Source organism: Pleurodeles waltl, chromosome 9 (genome assembly GCF_031143425.1).
Source record: "Pleurodeles waltl isolate 20211129_DDA chromosome 9, aPleWal1.hap1.20221129, whole genome shotgun sequence".
Classification (NCBI taxonomy): Eukaryota; Metazoa; Chordata; class Amphibia; order Caudata; family Salamandridae; genus Pleurodeles; species Pleurodeles waltl.
This window is the reverse complement of record NC_090448.1, coordinates 957,669,895-957,694,525: the sequence shown is the minus strand read 5'-3', so window position 1 is coordinate 957,694,525 and position 24,631 is coordinate 957,669,895. Positions and strand designations below refer to the sequence as shown.

General features: G+C 46.7%; 1 protein-coding gene across 3 annotated transcripts in view; it reads right to left on the bottom strand.

The window, feature by feature from the left end:
- Positions 1-24,631, bottom strand: part of PPP2R5C (protein phosphatase 2 regulatory subunit B'gamma) — a 1,141,542-nt gene that overhangs the window by 452,257 nt on the left and 664,654 nt on the right. For all 3 annotated transcript variants that reach the window (XM_069208343.1, XM_069208345.1, XM_069208344.1), the window contains 2 exons: positions 7,772-7,782; positions 5,377-5,382 (listed from right to left, as the gene is read on the bottom strand). In XM_069208343.1, coding sequence (XP_069064444.1) covers positions 5,377-5,382; positions 7,772-7,782 — 17 coding nt within the window. The remainder of the gene's footprint in view (positions 1-5,376; positions 5,383-7,771; positions 7,783-24,631) is intronic.

Here is a 24,631-nt window from a genome sequence, read left to right as displayed (position 1 = left end):
AATAAATATCCATCTCAGCCCCTTACTTTCAAAGCATCTACAACCTATGAACCTTTATGGGAGGGAAGAACAATCCAGTCTTTGCTTACTTAAGAATATATGGAAGTAATTTATGGAGGAGAGCATTTGTATTGGACTTCTCTTTTGCTGACCAGGAACTAAAATGTTTCCATAGTAAAATAGTTGTTTTGGCGAACCCTTAGCTAGAGTGAAAAGGCCGCACAAGGATTGGTCACCTTTTCAAGCTCTGTAAAGCACATTTGTAAAAATATTTTTGATGCATCCATTGTGCCTGCTGCCAAATGAACCTTTATGGGAGGGAAGAACAATCTAGTCTTTGCTTACTTAAGAATGTATGGAAGTAATTTATGGGGGAGAGCATTTGTATTGGACTTAGTTCTCTTTTGCTGACCAGGAACTAAAATGTTTCCATAGTAAAATAGTTGTTTTGACGAACCCTTAGCTAGAGTGAAAAAGCCGCACAAGGATTGGTCACCTTTTCAACCTCTGTAAAGCACATTTGTAAAAATATTTTTGATGCATCCATTGTGATTCTTAAATGTAATACTATTTACCCAAACATTAGGCTGTCCTTGCAATCGGTCTTCTTCATGCGTGTAACCATGTGGAGCGCACGTTATGAATTTTCAGGTACTGATTTACTATTGTGCAATTCCTACTTTACCAAAAACTTTTATGAACTCCAAAGCAGTCTAATGTCATACAGAAATCAATCTTCCTGGAAAGCTGGATGTATATACAGATATTTAAGTAGCAAATAAATAGCTGAGTAGCAACAGTTGACTGTACAGGTGTACATCATATGGGGATTTACACAACTGAATTACACCATGTCACTATATTTCAAATATTTACAATTGCATTCCATTTTAAAGAAAACATGTTACTTACCTAGTTCGTGCCCTTTCTAGTGGTTATTTAGAACCACAGATTCCTGACAACTGAAATCCCCTAGGAGCTACAGTGGATCTGGAAACTTCCAACACTAATTGCTCTCCTAGTGCCGGTAGATGGCCTCACCCGATGCTGAAAGCGACTGTGCAGAGTAGACTATAGCCTGCACCCCTCCAAGCTCATGTCAGTTGATAACAGAGCCAACTGCACCCTTGAGCATTGTGTGCAGAATCCAACATGGAATCGTTTTAAGACCTAGAGTTCAACTTTAAAAGGAAGAGGGCAGGCAGTGAGTAATTAGAGGTTACCTAGGAGGCTAACCCTAGAAAGTGTCACAGATAAGAAACTTGTATCCCCTAAACGGTGGAGGGTCTAAGAAGTGGACTTTCTACTGGGAAAACCTGAGCGAGCAGGCAAAATGACCCCCTCTGCAGTTCATGGTGCAGTTGTATACGGATGCCCACGTACCCACTAGGCAGTGAACTCCACAAAAAGGAAATATGTTGCTCATTTGTAACTCAAGTTCTCCAGCATTTTTATCTTTCAGAGATAAATAAGTCTGAATTATTCTTTTCCCAATCGTTAGGCTGGAAACCTTTGGTAAAAATGTTAACATAGCAGTGTACCAACACTCAAGAACAATGAATTCCACCTAAGCTATTTAAATCCTCTTCACATGACAATAAAGGAACCAAACTCTAGCTAATCAGAGATCAGCAACCTCAGCACATTCCCCTGAGAGGCTTTTAACCTGACAGATTTTCTAACCCGTATATTTAACAATTGAAACCTCATGTAAAATAGGGGAGGAGGATTGGTTGCATTTGAATCCATGAAAGATACCAATGCTAGAGACCCGGTGAAACAGATAAGTAATTTCTTTCTGCATCACTGGGACTTTCATAGATTCATATGCTCGAGTTAAAATTACTAAAGCAGGAAATAGTGTGAGAACCAGAATGTAGACATGAGCCTTACCTTAAGTTAAAAAAAAAAAAAAGTTTCTTAGCACTGCTTGTCCCACTACCACTCCTTTTTTCACTTCTAGATCGATGAAGTATTCCTTTGTGAAAGCATGCATGTTGCAGCCTCACAAATGTCTTTACCATAGACTCCTGCAGAAACAACTTTCTTAGAAGCTACTGCCCTGGTCGAAAGAGCTTTGACTGATCTGATTTATGCAGTTTTGAGCTAACGTGATGCAGGCTACAATCCACTGTGCAAGAGTTTTCTTTGTTATCAGTTTTTTTCCATTTATTTGCAGGTCCAAAATCTACAAAAACCTGTTTAGTCTGAAGGAGATCTTGAGTGTTGTGTAGGTCAAATCATGAAGTGCAAAGCTCTTTCCGCTGGAATGCCTGGATTCGAACAAAATATTGGAAACATTATCTTTTGTTTCACATGGAACATGGCTGGTCCCTTAGAATTAATTCTGGGGTTGTATTTAAGGTCACTTTGGTACTGAAGAACAAGTTACTTACCTTTGGTAACACTTTTTCTGGTGGATACACTGACTACCTGTGGATTCCTCACCTTATGAATTCGATCCTTGCGCCAGCATCCGACGGGAAGTCTTCTTCCTAGCTGTCTACATCGACGAGGACGTCATAATGGCACGGCTCCGTGTGACTCCGTCTGACGTCAACGTGCCAATAAGAGGTCCCTGTCGGCGTACCAGCGTCAGTTTCACCTCACTTTTTTCGTGCCTTTAAAGCAAATAGGAGTAAACCGACTATGAGAATTGATAAATAATATAGAAAGATATACACACACAAAAACCTTGATCATTTAAACAATCCATTCTTATTGAGAGCTGGAATACATAAATATACAAAATAAATAGAGAAATATCACTATATACATATAAATATATGTGCGCTTTCATATATATATAAATATAAAAATATAAGAATAAATATTAATCTAAATACTGCAAGATAAGAGTGTAACCAGGCAGGCAACGGGGAGGCGGGAGGGACCGTGAGGAATCCACAGGTAGTCAGTGTATCCACCAGAAAAAGCGTTACCGAAGGTAAGTAACTTGTTCTTCTAATGGATACAACTACCTGTGGATTCCTCACCTTATGAATAGAGTCCCAAGCAGTACCGCACTCGGTGGTGGGTGCCCACCTGATTACACTAAGAAATCTTGCAATACCGAGCAAGCAAAGTGACCGTCCCTCCTCATCTCAAAGTCTAAACAGTAATGTTTCACGAAAGTATGGAGGGACGCTCAAGTTGCCGCTTTACATATATCCATCAATGGAACTCCCCTCGCCAAAGCCGAGGATGCAGATTTAACCCTAGTAGAGTGGGCCCTGATACCTTCAGGAGGGACCTTTTTTGCCAAAGAGTAACAGATCTTTATACACAAGATGACCCACCTGGAGAGTGTCCTTTTCTGTACAGCTCTGCCCTTTTGTTGACCAGCATATCCAACAAACAGCTGCTCATCCAAACGAAAGTCTTTAGTTCTTTCGAGATAAAAACTCAGGGCTCTCTTAGGGTCCAACCTATAGAGTCTCTCTTCTTCTTTAGAAGGGTGGGGAGGAGGGTAAAAAGCAGGAAGAATGATATTCTGCCCTAATAGAAAAGGGGTGACAACTTTCAGCAGAAAAGCAGCCCTGGTTTTCAGAACCACTTTATCAGGGAAAAACACAGTGAAAGGAGGCTTAACGGAGAGCGCCTGAAGCTCCCCAATCCTCCTAGCAGAAGTAATCGCGATCAAGAAAACAGTCTTGAAGGCTAAATATCTCAATGGAGATGAATGCATGGGCTCGAAAGGCGAACCCATTAAGAATGTTAAAACAAGTTTAAGTCCCACTGAGGCATGTGAAAAGGAGTAGGAGGAAAGCTATTCACCAAACTCTTAACGAACCTATGTACAATGGGAGACTTGAATAAAGACGGCTGATCCGGAAGGCAAAGAAACGCCGACAGAGCTGCCAAATAACCCTTAACTGTAGCTATAGCACAGCCTTTCTTCGCCAAACTGAGAACAAACAAAAGTACATCTGAAAGATGGGCCTTTTAAGGATCTTTTTGGTTCTCTCCACACCACAACACAAATTTTGCCCACCTTCCGGCATAAATAGACTTAGTGGAGTGTCGCCTGGACGATAGTATAACATCCACTACATCCGGTGGGAGAGAAAAAGAACTCAGGTTGCCCCGTTCAATCTCCAGGCATGAAGGTGCAGGCTCTGGAGGTGGGGGTGTAGAACCTGCCCCTGCGATTGAGAGAGGAGATCTGCCCTGAGCGGGAGACGGAGCAGAGGGCACAGAGAGTTGAAGTAGGTCTGTATACCATACCCTTCTCGGCCAGTCCGGTGCTACCAATATGACTTGGGCCCGGTCTTGACGAACCTTCCTCAAAACCTGAGGAATCAAGGGTATGGGGGGAAACGCATAAAGCAACTGGCCGTTACAGGACATCTGAAACGCGTCCCCCAACGCCCCTTGCATCGGATACTGGAGGCTGCCGAATAACGGGCAATGCGCGTTCTCCCAAGTGGCAAAAAAATCCACCTGAGGAGTACCCCACATCACGAAGATGTGGAGGACTAGATCCGGATGGAGACGCCCCTCATGATCTAATGAGAAGTGGCGACTGAGAACGTCCGCACGTAAATTCAACACTCCAGCCAAATGATTTGCCATCAAGCAAATCTGATGGTCCAGAGCCCAGGACCAGAGTCGTAGGGCTTCTCGGCAAAGAAGATACGACCCCACTCCTCTCTGCTTGTTTATATACCACATCGCAGTAGTGTTGTCCGTCAGGATCTGAACTTACTGACCGCGAAGGGAAGGGAGGAAGGCCTTGAGCGCCAAACGTACAGCCCGCAATTCCAACAGATTGATATGCAACATCTATTCCACTGGAGACCAACGACCCTTGATCTCCAGGTCCCCCAGATGAGCTCCCCACCCTAGAGTGGAAGCATCCGATATCACTGTGGCCACCGGAGGTGGTAGTGAAAACGGTTTTCCTTGGGAAAGGTTGCCGTCCACTGTCCACCAATGAAGATCCGCTACAGCGTCCCTGGAGATCTTTACTGAATCCCTGAGATCCCCCTTGTGCTGGAACCACTGTCTGCGGAGACACCACTGAAGAGCCCTCATATGCCAGCGAGCATGAGTGACCAACAGAATGCAAGAAGCCAACAGACCCAGCAGGCGTAAGACTTTGAGGACTGGAACTGCAGCTCCTCTTTGAAACAAAGGAATCAGCGCCTGAATGTCCCGTACCCGCTGAGGCTGGGGGTAGGCCCGAAACCTTGTCGTGTCCAATACTGCCCCTGTGAACAGGAGGCGTTGAAAGGGCTCCAGGCGAGATTTGGGTACGTTCACCAAAAAACCCAGATCGAACAACAACTGCGTTGTCATTCGCAGATGAGACAACACAATCTCTGGAGACATGGCTTTGCTCAACCAATCGTCCAGGTAGGGAAAAACCGCTACCTCCCTCTTTCCGAGATGTGCTGCAACAACTGCCATCACCTTTGTGAAGACCCGGGGTGCTGAAGTAAGATCAAACGGGAGGACCGCAAACTGGTAATGTTGCGATCCGATCACAAAACGGAGATACTTCCTGTGCGACTTGATTATGGGAACATGAAAGTACGCGTCCTGCAAGTCGACAGACACCATCCAGTCTCCTTCGTTCAACGCCAACAGCACCTGCGCTAGGGTCAGCATTTTTAAATTTTTCCTGCTTGAGGAACAAATTCAAAATCCTCAAGTCTAGGATCGGCCTTAGACGACCGTCCACTTTGGGAATCAGGAAATATCTTGAATAACACCCCTGACTCCTTTCCTGCAACGGTACCAACTCTATAGCGCCCTTTGCCAACATGACCACAACCTCCTGTTGCAACAACAGAAGGTGTTCTTCTGAACAAAAGGAGGGACGGGGAGGGAAGGGAGGAGGAAACTCCTGAAAGGGGAGAACATAGCCCTTTTCCACAATTCCTAGCACCCACGAGTCTGTTGTAATTGACCTCCATTGCTGCAGAAAAAGACTCAATCTTCCCCCTACAGGAGAAGTGTGACTGATAACGTGGGGAAAACTAGGGCTGCTTCTGCTGTTGTCCACCAGAGGAGGATGAAGAAGAAGAGAGCTGCCGGGCTGGACCTCTAGCCCCACCCCTACCTCGCCCTCTGAAGGCACGATAGGGCGGGTTGGCAGGTTGTTGGGCATAAGATTGAGACCTACGAAAGGCAGAACCTCTAGCAAACCCTCGAAACCTACGAAAAGGCCTATACAATGTAGCAGAAGGGGTCTGTAAACCCAGGGACTTAGCTGTAGCCCGACAGTCCTTAAACCGTTCAAGGGCAGAGCCTGCCTTGTCCCCAAACAGCTTTTCCCCATCAAATGGAAGGTCCATTAAAGTGGATTGTACATCCGACGAGAAGCCAGAAGACCTTAGCCAGGCATGCCTTCTCGTAGCCACCGATGTTCCCATGGCCCTGGCAATAAAATCTGTAGTATCCAGGTCAGATTGAATAATCTGCTGTGTAGCAGCTTGCGCATCCAAGAAAAGGGCCCCAAAAGATTTTTGCACTTCCTGTGGCAGATCTTTTGCCATCTCCTTAGCAGAGTCCATTAGGGCATGAAATTATCTGCCTAGCACACAAGTGGAATTGGTAGCTTTCAGGGCCATGCTGCAAGAGGAGAACATTTTCTTCGAGGATTGCTCCATCCTCTTGGATTCTCTGTCTGTTGGAACACCAGGGAATGTACCAGGGGCAGATTTTGCAGAACATGATGCCTGAACCACCAAACTCTCCAGAGTTGGGTGACGAGAGAGAAAAACTGGATCTCCTGGGGCACTCCTATGCCTTCTCGCCACTGCCCTGTTCACTGCTGGAGATGTCACCGGCTTTTTCCACAGGTCCATAATAGGCTCAGTCAACGCCTCCTTAAAAGGCAACAAAGGGTCAGCACTGGAGGAAGAAGGATGAAGAACCTCTGTGAGCAGGTTAGTCTTAACTTCTGCCGTGGACAAAGGCAAATCCAGATAGTCAGCTGCCTTCCTCACCACAGCATGGAAAGAGGAGGCCTCCTCAGTAAACTCCCCCGGAGAAGCAATGTCCCACTCCGGAGAAGTATCCAAACCACTTGCAGTGGCAAGCCCCTGGAAATCATCAGAAGGCTCTATCTCATCTTCCTCAAGCCTTCTGTATTCCTCTTCCTCCAGAAGCCTCAACGCCTTCCTTCTAGATCTTAAATGCGTCTCCAGAGCCGGCGTCGACAATGACTCCATCGACGCCGATGATCTCAGACCTTGACCCGGTTCCGAAAGGCTCCCGGATTCAACCGGCACCGGCCCGAAGTCGGCAGATGACCTCCTCGACACCGAATATACAGAAGGAGATGGAGCCGGTCTGGATGAGGCCACCAATGACGCCGGATGGCGCGGAGAAGGAGTCGGACGAGAAGCTGACGGATCCACGGTCCCAGGCGAAGGACTCCTGCCAGGGGAAACCCCCGGCGCCGAACCACCAGGCTCTGTGGGGCAGAAGGGCATGAATGGAGCAGCCCTGTACGACGCCGGCGAGCCCAAATTGAATGCCAATGGCCCCGTGGGACCCGCCGGTGCACCAGCAGGGGCCATGGATTGAAAAACAGCATACATCACATTAAAAAATGCGGCCGGATCCGTCCCTGGAGTCGGGAAAGCCGGGTACTGCTGTGTAGACGTCTGGGGAACATCAGGATCCCTCGGCGCCGGTGAGAAGCGAGGACTACCGTGAGTGACCTCATAGACTGAAGGCGCCGGTGACAACCCCGGACTCTCCGGCTGAGGTGTGACTGTAGGACTCATCTCCCACGTCTTCTGGCGCCGTGACGAACAAGATCTCGACCTCGAACGACTCCTCGATCGGCTCCGCTCCGAACGGCGCCGAGAGTCATGATGACGGCGCTTTTTAGGTTTTTTGGGAGAAGCATGGGAAGAAACCTTCTTGTGCTCCTCCTTCTTTGCCTTGGCCAAGAAGAGCTTCGCTTCACGTTCCTTCAGAGCTTTCGGATTCATGCTCTGGCACGAAGAACACCCTTCCAGATCATGCTCGGAGCTTAAACACCAAATACAATCCGAATGGGGGTCGGTCACTGACATCCGACCCCCGCATTTCCTACACAGCTTAAACCCGGAGTTCTTCGGAGGCGACATTGTAACTTCCAGAGATCGCTACAGTAACCAACGGGCCAGGAAGAAAAAAACGTTGGAGTCGAATGCACGGAAAAAGGAAAAACTGACGCAGGTACGCCGACAGGGACCTCTTATTGGCACGTTGACGTCAGACGGAGTCACGCGGAGCCGTGCCATTATGATGTCGACGTAGACAGCTAGGAAGAAGACTTTCCGTTGGATGCTGGCGCAAGGATCGAATTCATAAGGTGAGGAATCCACAGGTAGTTGTATCCATCAGAAAAATATATTAAAAAAGTTGAATTGCATGACAAAGTCTGAAGCTCACTCACTCTTCAAGTCAATGTGATAGATACTAAGAATGCCGTTTACCGTTATAGGTGGTGGAGATTGTCTACGGATTGGCTCAAAAGGTGAACACACAAAATGCAGCCAAGACCATACTGTACTCCCATTCTGGAGGCATTTTGTGTTTTGGAGGAAATTTCATAAATAGCCCTTCAATGAATACTGCAATTACCCTTTCAGCACATAATGATGTTTTGCATTGAGATTGTAGACACCTTTAAACTGCTGCCAAATGAACCTTTATGGGAGGGAAGAACAATCCAGTCTTTGCTTACTTAAGAATATATGGAAGGAATTTATGGGGGAGAGCATTTGTATTGGACTTAGTTCTCTTTTGCTGACCAGGAACTAAAATGTTTCCATTTCACATATATTTGTAATGGTGCAAGGAGCTCTACTAAAGGAGCTCTAGCCTATTTCGGGATTCTTTTATAATCCATGGGTACTGACAAGTGCCTGATCTCTAGGCCTTGAGAAGCCAAGCCCTAAGCAGAAGGAACTGCAGGTTGGGGTAAAGTACTCATCCCTTACTTCATGAAAGTAGTTTGGCACCAGGCCTCACTTGTATCGGAGCTTGCATTAAAGTGTCCCATAGCGCAAAGAACTGTGTTGGCGAGCCCAGGCCGGAGCTACTGAGATCATTTTGAATCATTCATTCCTATATCAATATCCTCTTTATCATTGGAATCAGAGTGAAAAGCGTATACGAATGTTTCCATTCAGGTGGTTGAGATCCCAGGCATCTCCATCTGCTTGTGGGAGACACTTTGTTTTGATCTGTGGCAAACATGTTCCAAAGTGGATACCCCACCTCTGAAATATTAGATGCAACTGTCAGCTAATTCCCATTTGTAGGACGCTAAATATTGCCATAGGCAATTCGTTGTTTCGTTGTGCGGCAAGGGACATGCTCCACTTTTTTATGGCCCATATACAGAGGTCTTTAGCCTCCTTCAACAATAGCAGGGATTTTGTAACCTTTGCTTGCGGATATAACTTGGCAGTAATGATATCCATCCTCCTCAATATATAAGCATTTTGTACTGCTGGAAGCAAAGTTCAGAGGGCAATCACACCACCTTGAATTCCAAGAACTTGATATAGCATAGAGCTTTGTTCTTGGATCAGTTCTTGGACAATTATGCTAATATCTAACATATGTGCTTCTCATCCCAAAAGAAAACGGTCTGCTGTCAGATGTAGTTGTAAGTCTTGTAGACTGCAAAGACTTGCCTTTGAAAATGTAATTTGTGACCCACAACTACAAGGCATAATTAATTTTTGGAGTAAATGCTACTAAGTCATCCTAATATCTATGCATTTGTTGACGCTGAATGTTAATTTCTTCTTGAACTATTTTCATTTTCATTGGCAGTAAACACTGCTGTATGAACAGGATATGCGACAACAATCCCTAGCATTGCTTTAAACAACCATATGTTGCTTTGGTCTTCATTGTTAGAAGAGATGTCTGACGAATCAGATTGTTTTCTTTTTCTTGAGCCTCAAAAAACACCTGCTCCTTGGGGACAGTTCCAGAAACCAAGAAGACTGCGTATGTTGTTGAACACAGTTTTGATTACTTTACATTGACAGCCAGATTCAAGTTTGTTAATGTTGTCAATTTGTATTCGGTCATAACCTTGTCTTTCTGATGCAGTTCCCCCTTACGAGTCATTTGTTCAACTAGGGGTATAATACCACACAACATCGCCTCCCTTGATAAGCTGTTACCGGAAACATTAATGTTTTCTGTGAAAATGCAAGAAGCTAACTTCAGGTCAAATAGTAAAGCCCTGAACTGGTCATAGCTACTTGCAAACATGAAGCTCAAAAGCCTTTTCTGTTCGGCATGAATTGGGATGTGGAAATATGCATCCTCGAGAACCAAAGATGGCACACATTAACCTTTTTTGATAATGGGTAAGGTCTCTTGTAGAGTCAGCAAGCAACAGCTTTGCTTCTTGATGTGTTTGCTGAAATCTAAGAACGGAAGCCATTTCTGTGATTTTTTTTAACAAAAGAAAGAAGGTGAAGTGAAATCCTCAAATACTCTCCCATACAGGTATTTCCTCCAATGCTCCTTCAACCTCGAGACACATTTCTTTCAGGTGCAGTGTTCTTTCCTGGGAGGAAATTATGGGGCGCCTTCCAGGAACTATGGGGTATAACCCAATTTAACAATGTCAATCACCCACTGGTCTGATGCTCTATTCTACCAGTTTTTAGATAGTAGTGCATCCTTACTTAAATAAGGAGGAAGCTCTGCAAAGAAAGTAAGGTACTACACCCTTTAACTTCATACTTTAACTGTTGCTTTCATCTCCTCCGCTGGCCTTACTTACTCTCTTAGCCATGTTGTTGTCTGAGATCTTTGCTGCAGACCATAGTTTCCATACTATATGTTGCAACCAAAAAGCTACTTTGTTGAAAGGACCTCCGGTTTCGTCATCTGAACCCTCTATAAACTGTATGACTTTAACAATCCTAGATATTTGGCTGTCTCGGTGTTAGCTTTGACAGACAGAACAGCCTTGTCTATCTTTTCTGAACTCTCATATTCTTACCTGCTACGCAACGGTTTGATCAGTTTCACGATGTACTTTGCAAAGTTGTAGCTACAACAAATTCTGTTCTTACATAGATAAATATACATGTTAGAGCACATAATATTTTTTTGTATTTCTTTTAAATGATGAAAAGGTTGACAGATAATGGTGCTGGATTTTGCATCATTTGTAGTCCTTCTCATATAAGATCAATAATTGTAATTGAGCAGGAGCTATTCTGTGTCTGCTCTTTGAAATTGGGCAAGGACAACTTTTCCACAATAAATGCTGGTAGCTTGAATAAAACCTAACTACATCATCTGGCAGGGAGTCCTCTGGACCGGGTGACTGGTTCATCATCTTCTGCTGAATATCCATCACCAGCAGCAAAGGGAGGAATTTGTATATCATTATCAAGATCGTTCTGTGTTCTTTTATTCTAACGTTTGTCTTCAATCAATCAATCAATCAGATTATTTCTAAAGCGCGCAACATACCAGTCAGGAAGCTGCTACTGCTCAATGAGCCAGGTCTTGAGGTGTCTTCTGAAGGAGAGCAGGTCCTGGATCTGTCTTAGGTCAGACGGGAGGGTGTTCCAGGTCTTGGCGGTGAGGTAAGAGAAAGATCTGACGCCGGAGGAACTTCGTCGGATGCGGGGGACGGATGCGAGGGCGAGGTTGGCGGAGCGGAGCTGCCAGGTGGGGGTGTAGAAGCGGAGTCTGATGTTCAGGTAGGTTGGTCCGGTGTTGTGAAGTGCTTTGTGTGCGTGGGTGAGGAGCTTGAAGGTGATCCTCTTGTTGACGGGGAGCCAGTGAAGGTCTCTAAGGTGGGGGGTGATGTGGCTGTGACGAGGGATGTTGAGGATGAGTCGGGCGGAGGCGTTTTGGATGCGTTGCAGGTGTTTGGACGGGATGCCAGCATAGAGTACGTTGCCGTACTCGAGTCTACTGCTGACAAAGGCCTGGGTTACTGTTTTTCTTGTCTCGGTTGGGATCCATTTGTAGATTTTGCAAAGCATGCGGAGGGTGTTGTAGCAGGAGAAGGAGACAGCATTGACGTGTTTTGACACGGAGAGGGATGAGTCGAGGATGAAGCTGAGGTTTTGTGCGTGGTCGGTTGGTGTCGGTGGGGTGCCCAGCGAGGCTGGCCACCACGAGTCGTCCAAGGCAGGGAGGGGTCCAAGGATGAGAACCTGTGTTTTGTCCGAGTTGAGTTTCAGCCGGCTGCTTCTCATCCAGTCGGCGATGGCTTTCAGGCCCTCTTGGAGGTTGGTTTTGGCAGTGTGTGGGTCCTTGGTGAGGGAGAGGATAAGTTGGGTGTTGGCGGCGTAGGAGATGATGTTGAGGTTGTGTTGACGGGCCACTTGTGCGAGGGCGGCCATGTAGATGTTGAAAAGTGTCGGGCTAAGGGAGGAGCCCTGGGGTACGCCGCAGATGATGTTGGAGGCTTTGGATAGGAACGGGGGAGATGGACTCTCTGGGTTCTGCCAGAGAGGAAGGATGTGGTTCAGTCGAGGGCCTGGTCTTGGATCCCTGCTTCGAGGAGGCAGATTTTCAGAGTGTGGTGGCAGACAGTGTTGAAGGCGGCCGACAGGTCTAGGAGGATGAGGGCTGATGTTTCTCTATTGACGAGATGGTTTCTGATGTCGTCTGTGGCGACAAGGAGGGCGGTCTCGGTGCTGTGGTTTTGTCTGAAGCCGGATTGGGAGGGGTCTTCTGAGTTGGATACATGTTCATCTGCTTCACTGTCTAATAGGAGAGGCCTGTTTCCCAGGCTCTTTATATTTTTTAGGAAGTGTTTCTTCAAGCAAATGACTAGCTTGTAATGTTATTGGGTTTGATTGTAATACAGGAGGTTAACAAGTGGAGAATGCCCCCGGTTACGTATACAGAACCAATGCCTGAGGCATGCGTTGACATAGATTTGTGACCATATTTGTATAGTAGTTAGTATTTCTAGTAGCACTTGCATAACATGTACTTGTAGTAACTAACATTCTTGTGGACTGCGTCTCTATTGCAGAACCTTTGGTGATTCACACTGACATTTGATTTGATGAAAACATTGTGCTTGATCCATCTCTTCTTTTTGTACATAATCAACCTATTGGATATTCAGATCCACTGGCTCAGTGGCTCTTTGAGGTAAAGCCTCTTTCTCAGAGTAAAGAGCTTTTAGTTAATTCAGATCTTGATCATTATCTCTGTCCTCTCCTTCTGATGAAGTGTATTCCAACAGTTTGTTTGAGGTTTTTATGGTACTAGGGAAACCATGAGGGACTGTAATGGACTAACATGCAATAGTGGTATAATTGTCACTGCAGATGACACTAAAGACAGGTGGCTTCGTTACAGGATCTGCTGCTCCTGCAGCTGCTGATAAAAAAAACTTGATGATGTCAAGAGGTGGCTTGTTGACGCTAGGTGGGTAGTTGATAGCCTATGCAGTGTTCTCTTGTCCAAGTGACTCCTAGATGATGCAGAAGATGTGTGCCTATGGAGGGCCTTGTCAACAACATTCTTTGTTTGTGTGATTGTGCCCAATAAGCCACCAACAAAATAGGAGACTGTAGTCATGAAGATGTTGGAGCAGGAGTAGAATTCTTCATCAAAGTCTTTTCTGCCCTTGTGTCTAAATGTAATGGCTCCGACTGGCTGCAAGGGCTCTGAAGATGATTTAGTTTTCTTTAGCGGCACCTCACCCTCTTGTCACAATGTGATATTTTGTTTCCTGGAAAGCTTCTCAGTGGCTTCTCTGACATGCTGGTTAGCAGCAGAGGACACCAGCCAACCAGATTAGGGGGTCTCTTGAGACTTGCTTGGAAGTCGTTAACATGGGCTTCTCTGAAGAGGTTTTGGAGGTCTTACCCTTGCACTCCTGAGTTGGCAGCCTCTGTTTTCTCCTCTTGGACCAGCCTTCACTCCCTGTTCTTGAGGGTCATGGTTGAGAAAGTCTTAAAGATGGAACAGTCTGCTGGATTATGGTTAGAAAGAAGGCAGTACAGGCATTTAGTATGTGGACATTCCACACACTTTTTTTAACTGCATGTTTTACTGGCGTCTACAAGGGATTTCTTCTCCCCTAATTCAGCAATGACTGTTTTCTTTTCAAATTTGTCTTCCAAAAAGAGAGGGCTCTCCTGGGGATTCCTCACACTGAATGTGCGGTAGAAAATCTGTAAGTTGGAAACCTGTCAGGGGAAGGATGCTGGTCATTGACTGGCTGGAGTGTGGGTAATTTACAATAATGTGAATAGGAGCTAACTGGTCTAGGTTAAGATCCATGTTATTGAGTGTAATGTACAGAGGGTTCCCATCCTGCTGACAGGAAATAATTCAAGCATGTGACTATGAAAGATCCCATACTGGAGAAGTTGGTCATTCTTTTGGTGCTCCTTAGTTTGATGTAATAGCTAATGGCCCTCCTGAGGTCTAACCAGTGAAGCCTCTCCTCCACCACAGGTGGATGTGACAGAAAGAAAAACAAGAGAATTGTGATGGATTACCTCACATGAAAGGCAAAACTACTCTCTGAAGGAAGGCTGCCAGAGTCCGAGCACCAAATGGTGCAGAAAGTAGGTTGTATATGATGGCTATACTGACAGCCTTGGAGGTGTGGGCTGTAAAGGTGTGTGTTTAGAACTCAAGTGGGGTCCTCCTGAAGTGGTAGGAGAAACACCGGCAGACGCTTAGACTCTGGCGGTCAATGTACCAAACCCTCTGAGCACAGCCCGAGCCTATGAGAATGATCTGAGCACAGACCCGCCTGACATTTCTTCAGAAACAGCTGGAGCAGCAGTAGAATGGTAAACACTTAAAGGAGACCAGAGTCTCTAAGCAGATGAACAATGTCTCCCAATGAACCCCAAGACTTAAAATCTAGGACACAAGAAGCTTAACAATGAGAACTTTCGGAAGTGGCAGCCTCACTGGGCAAATATACAATGAATCGCATCCGGTTGGCCAGATGGTCTCTGCTGAGAATGCCCACTCTAGCATTCGTGTAATCCACCAGATAGGTGACAGTTAAGAAAATCCTCAGAAGGTCCAGTCAGAGCCACGTCTGGGTTTTTTCTGGCATAGTGCACATGACCAGACCCCACCCAGTTAGTTGCCAGAGCACGTTGGTTGTGCTATCCGCCTGGACTTGCAAGAGTCACGTCAAAGGGACACATCTCCCAAAGCTTCATGTGGTGCCTCTGCTCTGGAGGAGACTGGAAGCCTTTGATCTACACTTCATCCAAGAGGCCACTCCCACCCCAGCGTCAAAGTGATAAGCACTTGAAACTCCTGAAACTGTAGAGAGCGGCCTGCAGGAAGTTAGGTTGACATCCTTCCTCCACCAATGGAAGTACCAAGCAACCTTGTCCAAAACAGTGATTTTGCCTGAACAGGAGGGAAGGGGTAGGGAAGAACTCCCTAGTTCCCTCTATAGTTTTCACCACGTTGGTATCCAGAGTACTGGGACTTATAATTTGCATGGCTGAAAGGTTGCACTCTCCTCCCAGCATTCCCATAAAAAACTATTTTCTGTGAATACACAACACATAGAAAACGGCGCTTTGTCCAGACTAGCGAAAGTCTGTACATATTTACTTAAAGATTTAACCATTCCTTCCCCAAATAACAGACCTTTGGCTATTTCACTGGTTTCTTTTTTTTCGCCAAATACCCTAATTTCAGGTTAGTGCTCAAAAGAACAGTTTTGCATCTGTCAGCTAGAAGTCCTGTGTAGGAAAATGGCTCCCTGTTGCTGTTACGCCACACTTTTCCCCTGATATTGATGCTGACTTGACTAACAAGTGTGATGGGACCCTGTTAACCAGGCCCTAGCACCAGTGTTCTTTCACTTAAAATGGACCATTGTTTCCACAGTTGGCACACAGATAAGTCCCTTGTAAAAGGTACCATTGGTACCAAGGGCCCTGTGACCAGGGAAGGTCCCTAAGGGCTGCAGCATGTGTTGTGCCACCCTAAGGGACCCTTCACTTAACACATACAGAATGTGTGTTTTGGTGGGGAGAAAAGGGCAAAGTCGACATGCCCCCCCTCAGGATGCCATGCCCACAAAATACTGCCTGTGGCATAGGTAAGTCTCCCCCCTAGCAGGCCTACGGCAGGGTGCACTATACCACAGGTGAGGGCATAGCTGCATGAGCACTATGCCCCTACAGTGTCTAAGTCCATTTTTAGACATTGTAAGTACAGTATGACCATATTAAGTATATGGTATGGGAGTTTGTCAAAATCAAACTCCACAGTTCCATAATGGATACATTGAATACTGGGAAGTTTGGTATCAAACTTCTCAGAATAATGAACCCACACTGGTGCCAATGTTGGATTTATTACAAAATGCACACAGAAGGCATCTTAGAAGATGCCCCCTGTAGTTTACCCAATCCTTCAGTGCAGGACTGACTGGTCTGTGCCAGCCTGCCACGGAGATGAGTTTCTGCCCCCCTGGGGTGAGAGCCTTTGTGCTCTCGGAGGACCTAAACTGCTTCTCCCCTCCCCCTGCAGGAACTGGCTCATGCCTTTTGTTACAGCACCCCACGGCATCCCGGCTAGTGGAGATGCCCGCCCCTCTGGACAGAGCCCCCACTTTTGGCGGCAAGTCCAGAAGAGATAATGAGAAAAACAAGGAGGAGTCACCCACCAGTCAGGACAGCCCCTAAGGTGTCCTGAGCTGAGGTGACCCCTGCCTTTAGAAATCCTCCATCCTAAGTTTGGAGGATTCCCCCAATAGGATTAGGGATGTGCCCCCCTCCCCTCAGGGAGGAGGCACAAAGAGGGTGTAGCCACCATCCAGGACAGTAGCCATAGGCTACTGCCCCCCAGGCCTAAACACACCCCTAAATTTATTATTTAGGGGCCCCCCAGAACCCAGGAAATCAGATTCCTGCAACCTGAAACAAGAAGAACTGCTGACCTGAAAGCCCTGCAGAAACAATGGGCACGACAACTGCTTTGGCCCCAGCCCTACCGGCCTGTCTCCTGACTCAGAGAAAAATGCAACAGCGATGCATCTGACAGGGACCAGCAACCTCTGAAGCCTCAGAGGACTGCCCTGAACCAAAGGACCAAGAAACTCCCATGAACAGCAGCTCTGTTCAAAAACAGCAACAACTTTGCAACTTTTAAAGACCTCACTCTTCCCGCAGGAAGCGTGAGACTTCACCCTCTGCACCCAACGCCCCCGGCTCGAGCTCCAGAGAACCAACACTACAGGGAGGACTCCCAGGCGTCTGCGACTTTGTGAGTAACCCGAGACGACCCCCCTGGGCCCCCACAGCGACACATGCAGAGGGAGTCCAGAGCCTCCCCCTGACCGTGACTGCCTGTAACAAGGAACCCGACGCCTGGACCAAGCACTGCACCTGCAGCCCCCAGGACCAGAAGGAACCGAACCTCAGTGCAAGAGTGACCACCAGGTGACCCTCTGCTTAGCCCAGTCAGTGGGTGGCCCGAGAAGCCCCCCTGTGCCCTGTCTGCACCGCTAGAGTGACCCCCCCTCCCCCCCCCCCCGGGTCCTTACATTGTTTCTAATAAAAAACCCGACACCTGCTTTGCACACTGCACTCGGCCACCCCTGTTCCACTAAGGGTGTGTTTAGTGTGCCTACTTGTGTCCCCCCCAGTGCTCTACAAAACCCCCCTGGTCTGCCCTCCGAGGACGCGGGTACTTACCTGCTGGCAGACTGGAACCGGAGCACCCCCTATTCTTCATAGGCGCCTATGTGTTTTGGGCACCTCTTTGACCTCTGCACCTGACTGGCCCTGTGCTGCTGGAGTGGTAACTTTGGGGTTGCCTTGAACCCCCAACGGTGTGCTGCCTATGCCCAGGAACTGAGACTTGTAAGTGTCTTACTTACCTGACAAACTAACAATTACTTACCTCCCCCAGGAACTGTTGATTTTTGCAGAGTGCACTTTTAAAATAGCTTATTTACATTTTTTACTAAAACTGTGTATGCTATTCCTCTAATTCAAAGTTCCTAACCTATCTTTGTGGAGTACCTTGCATTTTATGTATTTACTTCAAATCTTGAACTTGTGGCTCTACAAATAAATTAAGAAAATATATTTTTCTATATAAAAACTATTGGCCTGGAGTTAAGTCTTTGAATGTGTGTTCCTCATATTTTGCCTGTGTGTGTACAACAAATGCTTAACACTAGCCTCTGATAAGCCTTCTGCTCGACCACACTACCACAAAATATAGCATTAGAATTATCTAATTTTGCCACTATCTTACTGTAGGAGGCTGGCCTGGCTTGTAGTGGGTACCAGCGGTACTTACACCTTGTGCCAGGTCCAGTTATCCCGTATTAGTAGAGAAGAGGTGTTTCTAGCAGCTTAGATTAATAGAAGGTAGCTATGGCAAAGCAGCTTAGGCTGAACTAGGAGACATGCAAAGCTCCTACTATACCACTTACAGCATATGCACAATATCATAAAAAAACACAATACAGAGTTGTATGACAATATGCCAAAAGTATCTCAGTGAGTACCCTCAGTAAGAAGGTAAGTAATATACACAAGTTATATGTACACAAGCCAAAATTAGGTAAGTAAGAGCAAGAAAAGTAATGCAAACAGTGTAGAATTACAATAGGTTGCAATAGGAGAACATAGGTATAGGGGCAATACAAACCATACACTCCTAAAGTGGAATGCGAACCACGAATGGACCCCAGACCTATGTGAGCTTGTAGAGGGTCGCTGGGACTGTAAGATAACAGTGAGGGTTACCAAAATACCCACCCCAAGACCCTGAAAAGTAGGAGTAAAGTACACCTACTACCCCCAAAAGAGCACAATAGTCGTGATAGGGGGATTCTGCAAGAAGAACAAACACCAGCAGTGCACTGACAACGGATTTCCGGACCTGAGGACCTGCAAGGCAAGGGGACCAAGTCCAATAGTCGCGACAGTGTCCGGGGGGTCAGGAGCCCAGAAAACCCTGGCTGAAGGTGCAAGGAAGCTGCCTCCAGTTGGAAGAAGCTTGGAGTTCTGCAAGAAAGAAGAGGACTAGGGACTTCTCCTTTGGAAGACAGATGTCCCACGTCGCGATGAAGCTTGCAGAGGTGTTCCTACGCCTGAAATACCACAAACAAGCCTTGCTAGCTGCAAGGGTAGCGGCAGAGGTTTTTGGGTGCTTCTGAGGACCAGGAAGGACCAGGATGTCAACTTTTGGAGGAGGAGACAGAGGGGGCGCTCAGCAACTCAGAGAGCCCTCACAGAAGCAGGCAGCACCCACAGAAGTACCCCAACAGGCACTTAGAAGAAGAGTGAACCGGAGACCACGCGAAGTTACAAAAGGGGGTCCCACGATGTCGGAGGACAACTCAGAAGGTTGTGCACTGCAGCACAGAGTGCTGGGGACCCAGGCAAGGCTGTGCACAAAGGAAATCTTGGGAGAGTGCACAGGAGCCGGAGCATCTGCAAATCACGCAGTACACAGCTTTGCAGTCTGGCGTGGGAAGGCAAGGACTTACCTCCAACAAACTTGGACTGAAGAGTCACTGGACTGTGGGAGTCACTTGGACAGAGTTGCTGTGTTCCAGGGACCACGCTCGTCAGGATGAGAGGGGACCCAGAGGACCGGTGATGCAGTCTTTTGGTGCCTGGTTAGCAGGGGGAAGATTACGTCGACCCACAGGAGATTTCTTCGGAGCTTCTGGTGCAGGGTGAAGGCAGGCTACCCCCAGAGCATGCACCACCTGGAAACAGTCGAGAAAGCCGGCAGGATTTGGCGCTACAATGTTGCTGGTAGTCGTCTTGCTACTTTGTTGCGGTTGTGTAGGCATCCTGGAGCAGTCAGCGGTCGATCCTTGGTAGAAGGTGAAGAGGGAGATGCAGAGGAACTCTGGTGAGCTCATGCATTCGTTATCTGAAGAATTCCCTAAGCAGAGACCCCAAATAGCCAGAAAAGGAGGTTTGGCTACCAACGAAGGAGGATTGGCTACCAAGATAGGTAAGAGCCTATCAGAAGGAGCCTCTGTCTTCACCTGCTGGCACAGGCCACTCAGAGCAGTCCAGTGTGCCCCCAACACCTATGTTTTCAAGATGGCAGAGGTCTAGGACACACTAGAGGAGCTCTGGACACATCCCCTGGGAGTTACTGGTCAGGGGAGTGCTGACTCCCCTTTCCTTTGTCCAGTTTCGCATCAGAGCAGGGCTGGGGGATCCCTGAACCAGTGTAGACTGGCTTATGCAGAGATGGGTACCATCTGTGACCATCAAAGCATTTCCAGAGGCTGGGGGAGGCTACTCCTCCCCAGCCCTTCACACCTATTTCCAAAGTGAGAGGGTGTAACACCCTCTCCCAGAGGAAATCCTTTGTTCTGCCTTCCTGGGCCAGGACTGCCTGGACCCCAGGAGGGCAGAAACCTGTCTGAGGGGTTGGCAGCAGCTGCAGTGGAGACCCCGGAAAGGCAGTTTGGCAGTACCCAGGTTCTGTGCTAGAGACTCGGGGGGATCATGGAATTGTCCCCCCAATACCATAATGGTATTGGGGGGAGAATTCCATGATCTTAGACATGTTACATGGCCATGTTCGGAGTTACCATTGTGACGCTATACATAGGTAGTGACCTATGTATAGTGCACACATGTAATGGTGTCCCCGCACTCACAAAGTCCGGGGAATTTGCCCTGAATGATGTGGGGGCACCTTGGCTAGTGCCAGGGTGCCCACACACTAAGTAACTTGGCACCCAACCTTCACTAAGTGAAGGTTAGACTTATATGTTACTTATGTGCAGTGGTAAATGGCTGTGAAATAACGTGGACGTTATTTCACTCAGGCTGCAGTGGCAGGCCTGTGTAAGAATTGTCTGAGCTCCCTATGGGTGGCAAAAGAAATGCTGCAGCCCAAAGGGATCTCCTGGAACCCCAATGCCCTGGGTACCTCAGTACCATATACAAGGGAATTATATGGGTGTACCAGTATGCCAATGTGAATTGGTAAATTTAGTCACTAACCTGTTAGAGACAAATTTGGAAAGCAGAGAGCATAACCACTGAGGTTCTGGTTAGCAGAGCTTCAGTGAGAGAGTTAGGCATCACACAGGGAACACATGTAAGGCACATACTATGAGCACTGGGGCCCTGCCTGGCAGGGTCCCAGTGACACAAGGACTAAAACAACATACTTACAGTGAAATATGGGGGTAACATGCCAGGCAAGATGGTACTTTCCTACACTTACCTCTAAGGGGAACCCTTGGACTCTGTGCACACTATCTCTTACTTTGAGATAGTATATACAGAGCCAATTTCCTGCAATGGGAAACATGAAAACTGACAAGCATTGACAAAGCCATTAGGTCTGACATTAGTGGTCATGGGAGATGTTGGGCCCTCACCATTAGAATACAAATTGGCAATAAGCTCCTTGTGAAGGAGTAGAATGCTGTCACGCACAGTGAAGCCAGCTGACATCTAGAGAAAGAGAGAATTTTAACAAACAAAAAAAAAGTCTTGGTTAATGCCAGACCTAATCAGGGAACCAACTCTTTAAGAAAGTCACATAGGTGCACCCATGGCATATATCCTTGCATTAGTACACATTTACAGCTTTCATGAATTTAGATGAATATACAGAAGTAAGCCAGGAAATCATACTTCTAGAAATTATTTGTGAACTGCATTTTAGCTGGGTGCCAGAAAAGGGTTTACTGGGAGCCCTGGTGGAATAAAAGAGGCCAGAAGGTGCTCCAACTGGACCGCAAATTGTGCAGAAAGACTGCAGCATTGCCTCCTTGAAAGACTACCTAGAATGAATTAGTGAAACTATATGAAAACAGACACAAACAGCATAAAGGGCAGAGGTCAAGGGCTGCAAACAAAGAAAGATGGCTCAAAAACCCAAGAGTAGTAAAACATTTGAAGTAGTGAAGAACATGTTACCTACCATTCGTAATGCTTATTCTAGTAGATACTTCAAATGCAGAGTCCTCACCTTACAAATAAATTCAGGCACTAGACTAGATCTGGAAGGTTTTAACACTGCTTCCACCTGCCGGCAGCCTGAATAGTGTGGCTTTGCATGGGCATCATACTGCTCCTGATGTGACAGAAGAGTGGCGCACATATAAGCATCGCCCTGTGGGCTGACAGTTTCATGTCTCTTTCTCTTTCCATGCCCTCAGACTCGAATTGGAGAAAAATTATTGGTGACCGTGTGCTGATATGCCCTAACTTGGAACCTTTTAGATGTTGAAGAGGTCCTTTCACAGAACGGTATTTGGAAAGCAGTGAGGGCAGATTGATTACTATATTCAGCAGAATCTTTGACAAAGGTTAAAAAACCTGATCTTCTGATGGATACTTCTAACAGAAGATTCCTCCCCTTTAGAATTCATATCAAACCAGTACCTCCTGAAGGTTGAAGGTCTGTGCAGTGGACTCTGACTAGAAAGTCTTGCAGGTCCGACTGAGTTAAGTGACCCTCTCGACAGAACACACCATCAAGGCAGTAGGTGCCACGTCAATGGATGCACAGATGCTCATGTTTGAGCCTAATAGACATCAGGAACAGGGACCACCTTGCACCAATACCATAGTATAGACACTGGCTCTAGTGGCATGGACTCTGAGGCCTTAAGGGGCTGACCTTTTGGCCACTGCATAACACATCTTGATGCAGAGGATTATCCACCTTGACAGAGTTCTCTTGTGCACTGCTTCTACACTTCTTTACACCTGAGAAGTTGACGAAGAGCTGATCTTTCATCCTGTTGATGTATAAGGTCAACATCCACTCTGGATCAGGCGATGGATTCTCTCCACTTTCAAGGGATGAGAAAAGAATGCTTGCAAGGTATTTAATTGACTAACATGGAATGGCTTACTGACCATAAAGAGGAAAGCCACCAGGGTCCTCAACACAAACTTGTCTGGCAAAAAGGTGGTATAAGGTAGTTGTGACAACAGTGACTGCATTTCACTAACAGCATGCCGACGGGATGGCAAGACGGAAAAACTGTTTTCAGCATCAACAGCCTTAAGGAGCAGCTGTGCAAAAGCTTGAAAGACATGCAACTAAGCAATGGGGGTAATTGTTGCACTGGGACATCATAACTTGATTGTGAGGAAACGTATGTCTTAAACCATTAATGAAAAACATCACAACTGGTGACAAACTAGGACGGTTGTACTGGGAAACCGAGAAATGCTGAAAAAGCAAATAAGTAACCTTTTCCTGTGCCCACTGCAAGACCTTGATGGGCAAAGAGAATAAACAAAAAATAAAGATGAAAGTTTGGCTTGCAAGGGGGTCAGTGTTTGAGGCACTACACTAAGCAACAAACCTGTCTCAGGGTCTAGCGCAGGTGGATTTTGTGGAAGGGCAGCTGTCAGCAAGTTTAACATCCATCATCTCAATCAGCAACTCAAACACATTCAACTGCCTTTCAATTACCAAGCATGGAGGCGCAAAATGTGGGGATTCAGGTGAAGGACTCTGCTTTGCTGCTGTGAAAAGAGGCCTTCCTAAAGCAGAAGCCTCATTGAAGAGTAAATTCTCAAACTCAGAGGCTCAGGGTATCATACTGGTCTGGCCTCTGCAATCAAGATTACGCTGGTCTGGTCTTGACTGATATTCAGAACCTAAGACAGAAGAAGCATGCGTGAAAAGGCATACAGGAGTCCTGAGTTGCTCTCCAACTGAAATGTGTCACCTAACAAATGTCATGGAGGAAACTCCAGCAAGCAAAATTGCTGACTTTGCTCCCTCAATTTGCTACTGTAATTAAAAAGATCTAGCCGGGGCTCCCATGAGGGTTTTTAGCCATCCTAAACCAGCGCAGGCTGAGGCTGCTACTCAATCTGCCAAACAGCAGCTGCCTAGTTTGTCTATTCTGGCATCCAGGGACCTTGCCACATTGGTCACGACTTAAACATTTTTTGTTGTTCCAGCCACCACCAGAGGTGCAGAACCAATGTATGTGAGAACCAGCATCAGGCTCAAGCTACCCATAGACCATTCCAATGGAATAACCTCTGGATTTCTTGATGGGGAAATTGTTTACCTGTCATCAAATGTCCTAAAGGGTGTGCTGTGGCTCCACTTTGTTTAAACTCTAGTGCAGAATCTGCCTTGCCCCCCAAAGAGTCTGGACCTATTAGAGGGTGTATCCATTAGGTATGCCTGTACATCCCCAGAAAATTCAGCAGACCTCATCCACGCGAGCCTCCTAAGACAGACACTGGTGCCAACCTCACTGCAAAGGAAGCCAGTACTGTTCAGCCACACACAGATTATATCCTTTGCTCGATCCCAACCATCTTGTACTGTCTGGGTCAGAGAAGCTTTGAGGTCCTCTCAGACTGCCATCAAGATCTCGTTAGCCATGTACACAAACCGTGCAAGTACCTGCCGAATGGAGAAACCACAATTATGAACTTAAGGGCTAAGCTTATGGATGAAAACATCCTGTTAACAAAAGGGTCAATCCTGCTGGGAAGGAATTAGAATTGACCTCACTAGTCGAGGCCTGCAGAATTAGACTCTCCAGTGTAGAGTGCTTATTTAGGAAGCCTACATCACCAGGCACAAGCCTATCACATTAATACACCCTCAGCGGCACAGGGGCAGCCGGGTGCAGTGCGTCAAGTACGTGTCGGATTTTGCATTGAAAGCAATGGAGGGACCCGGG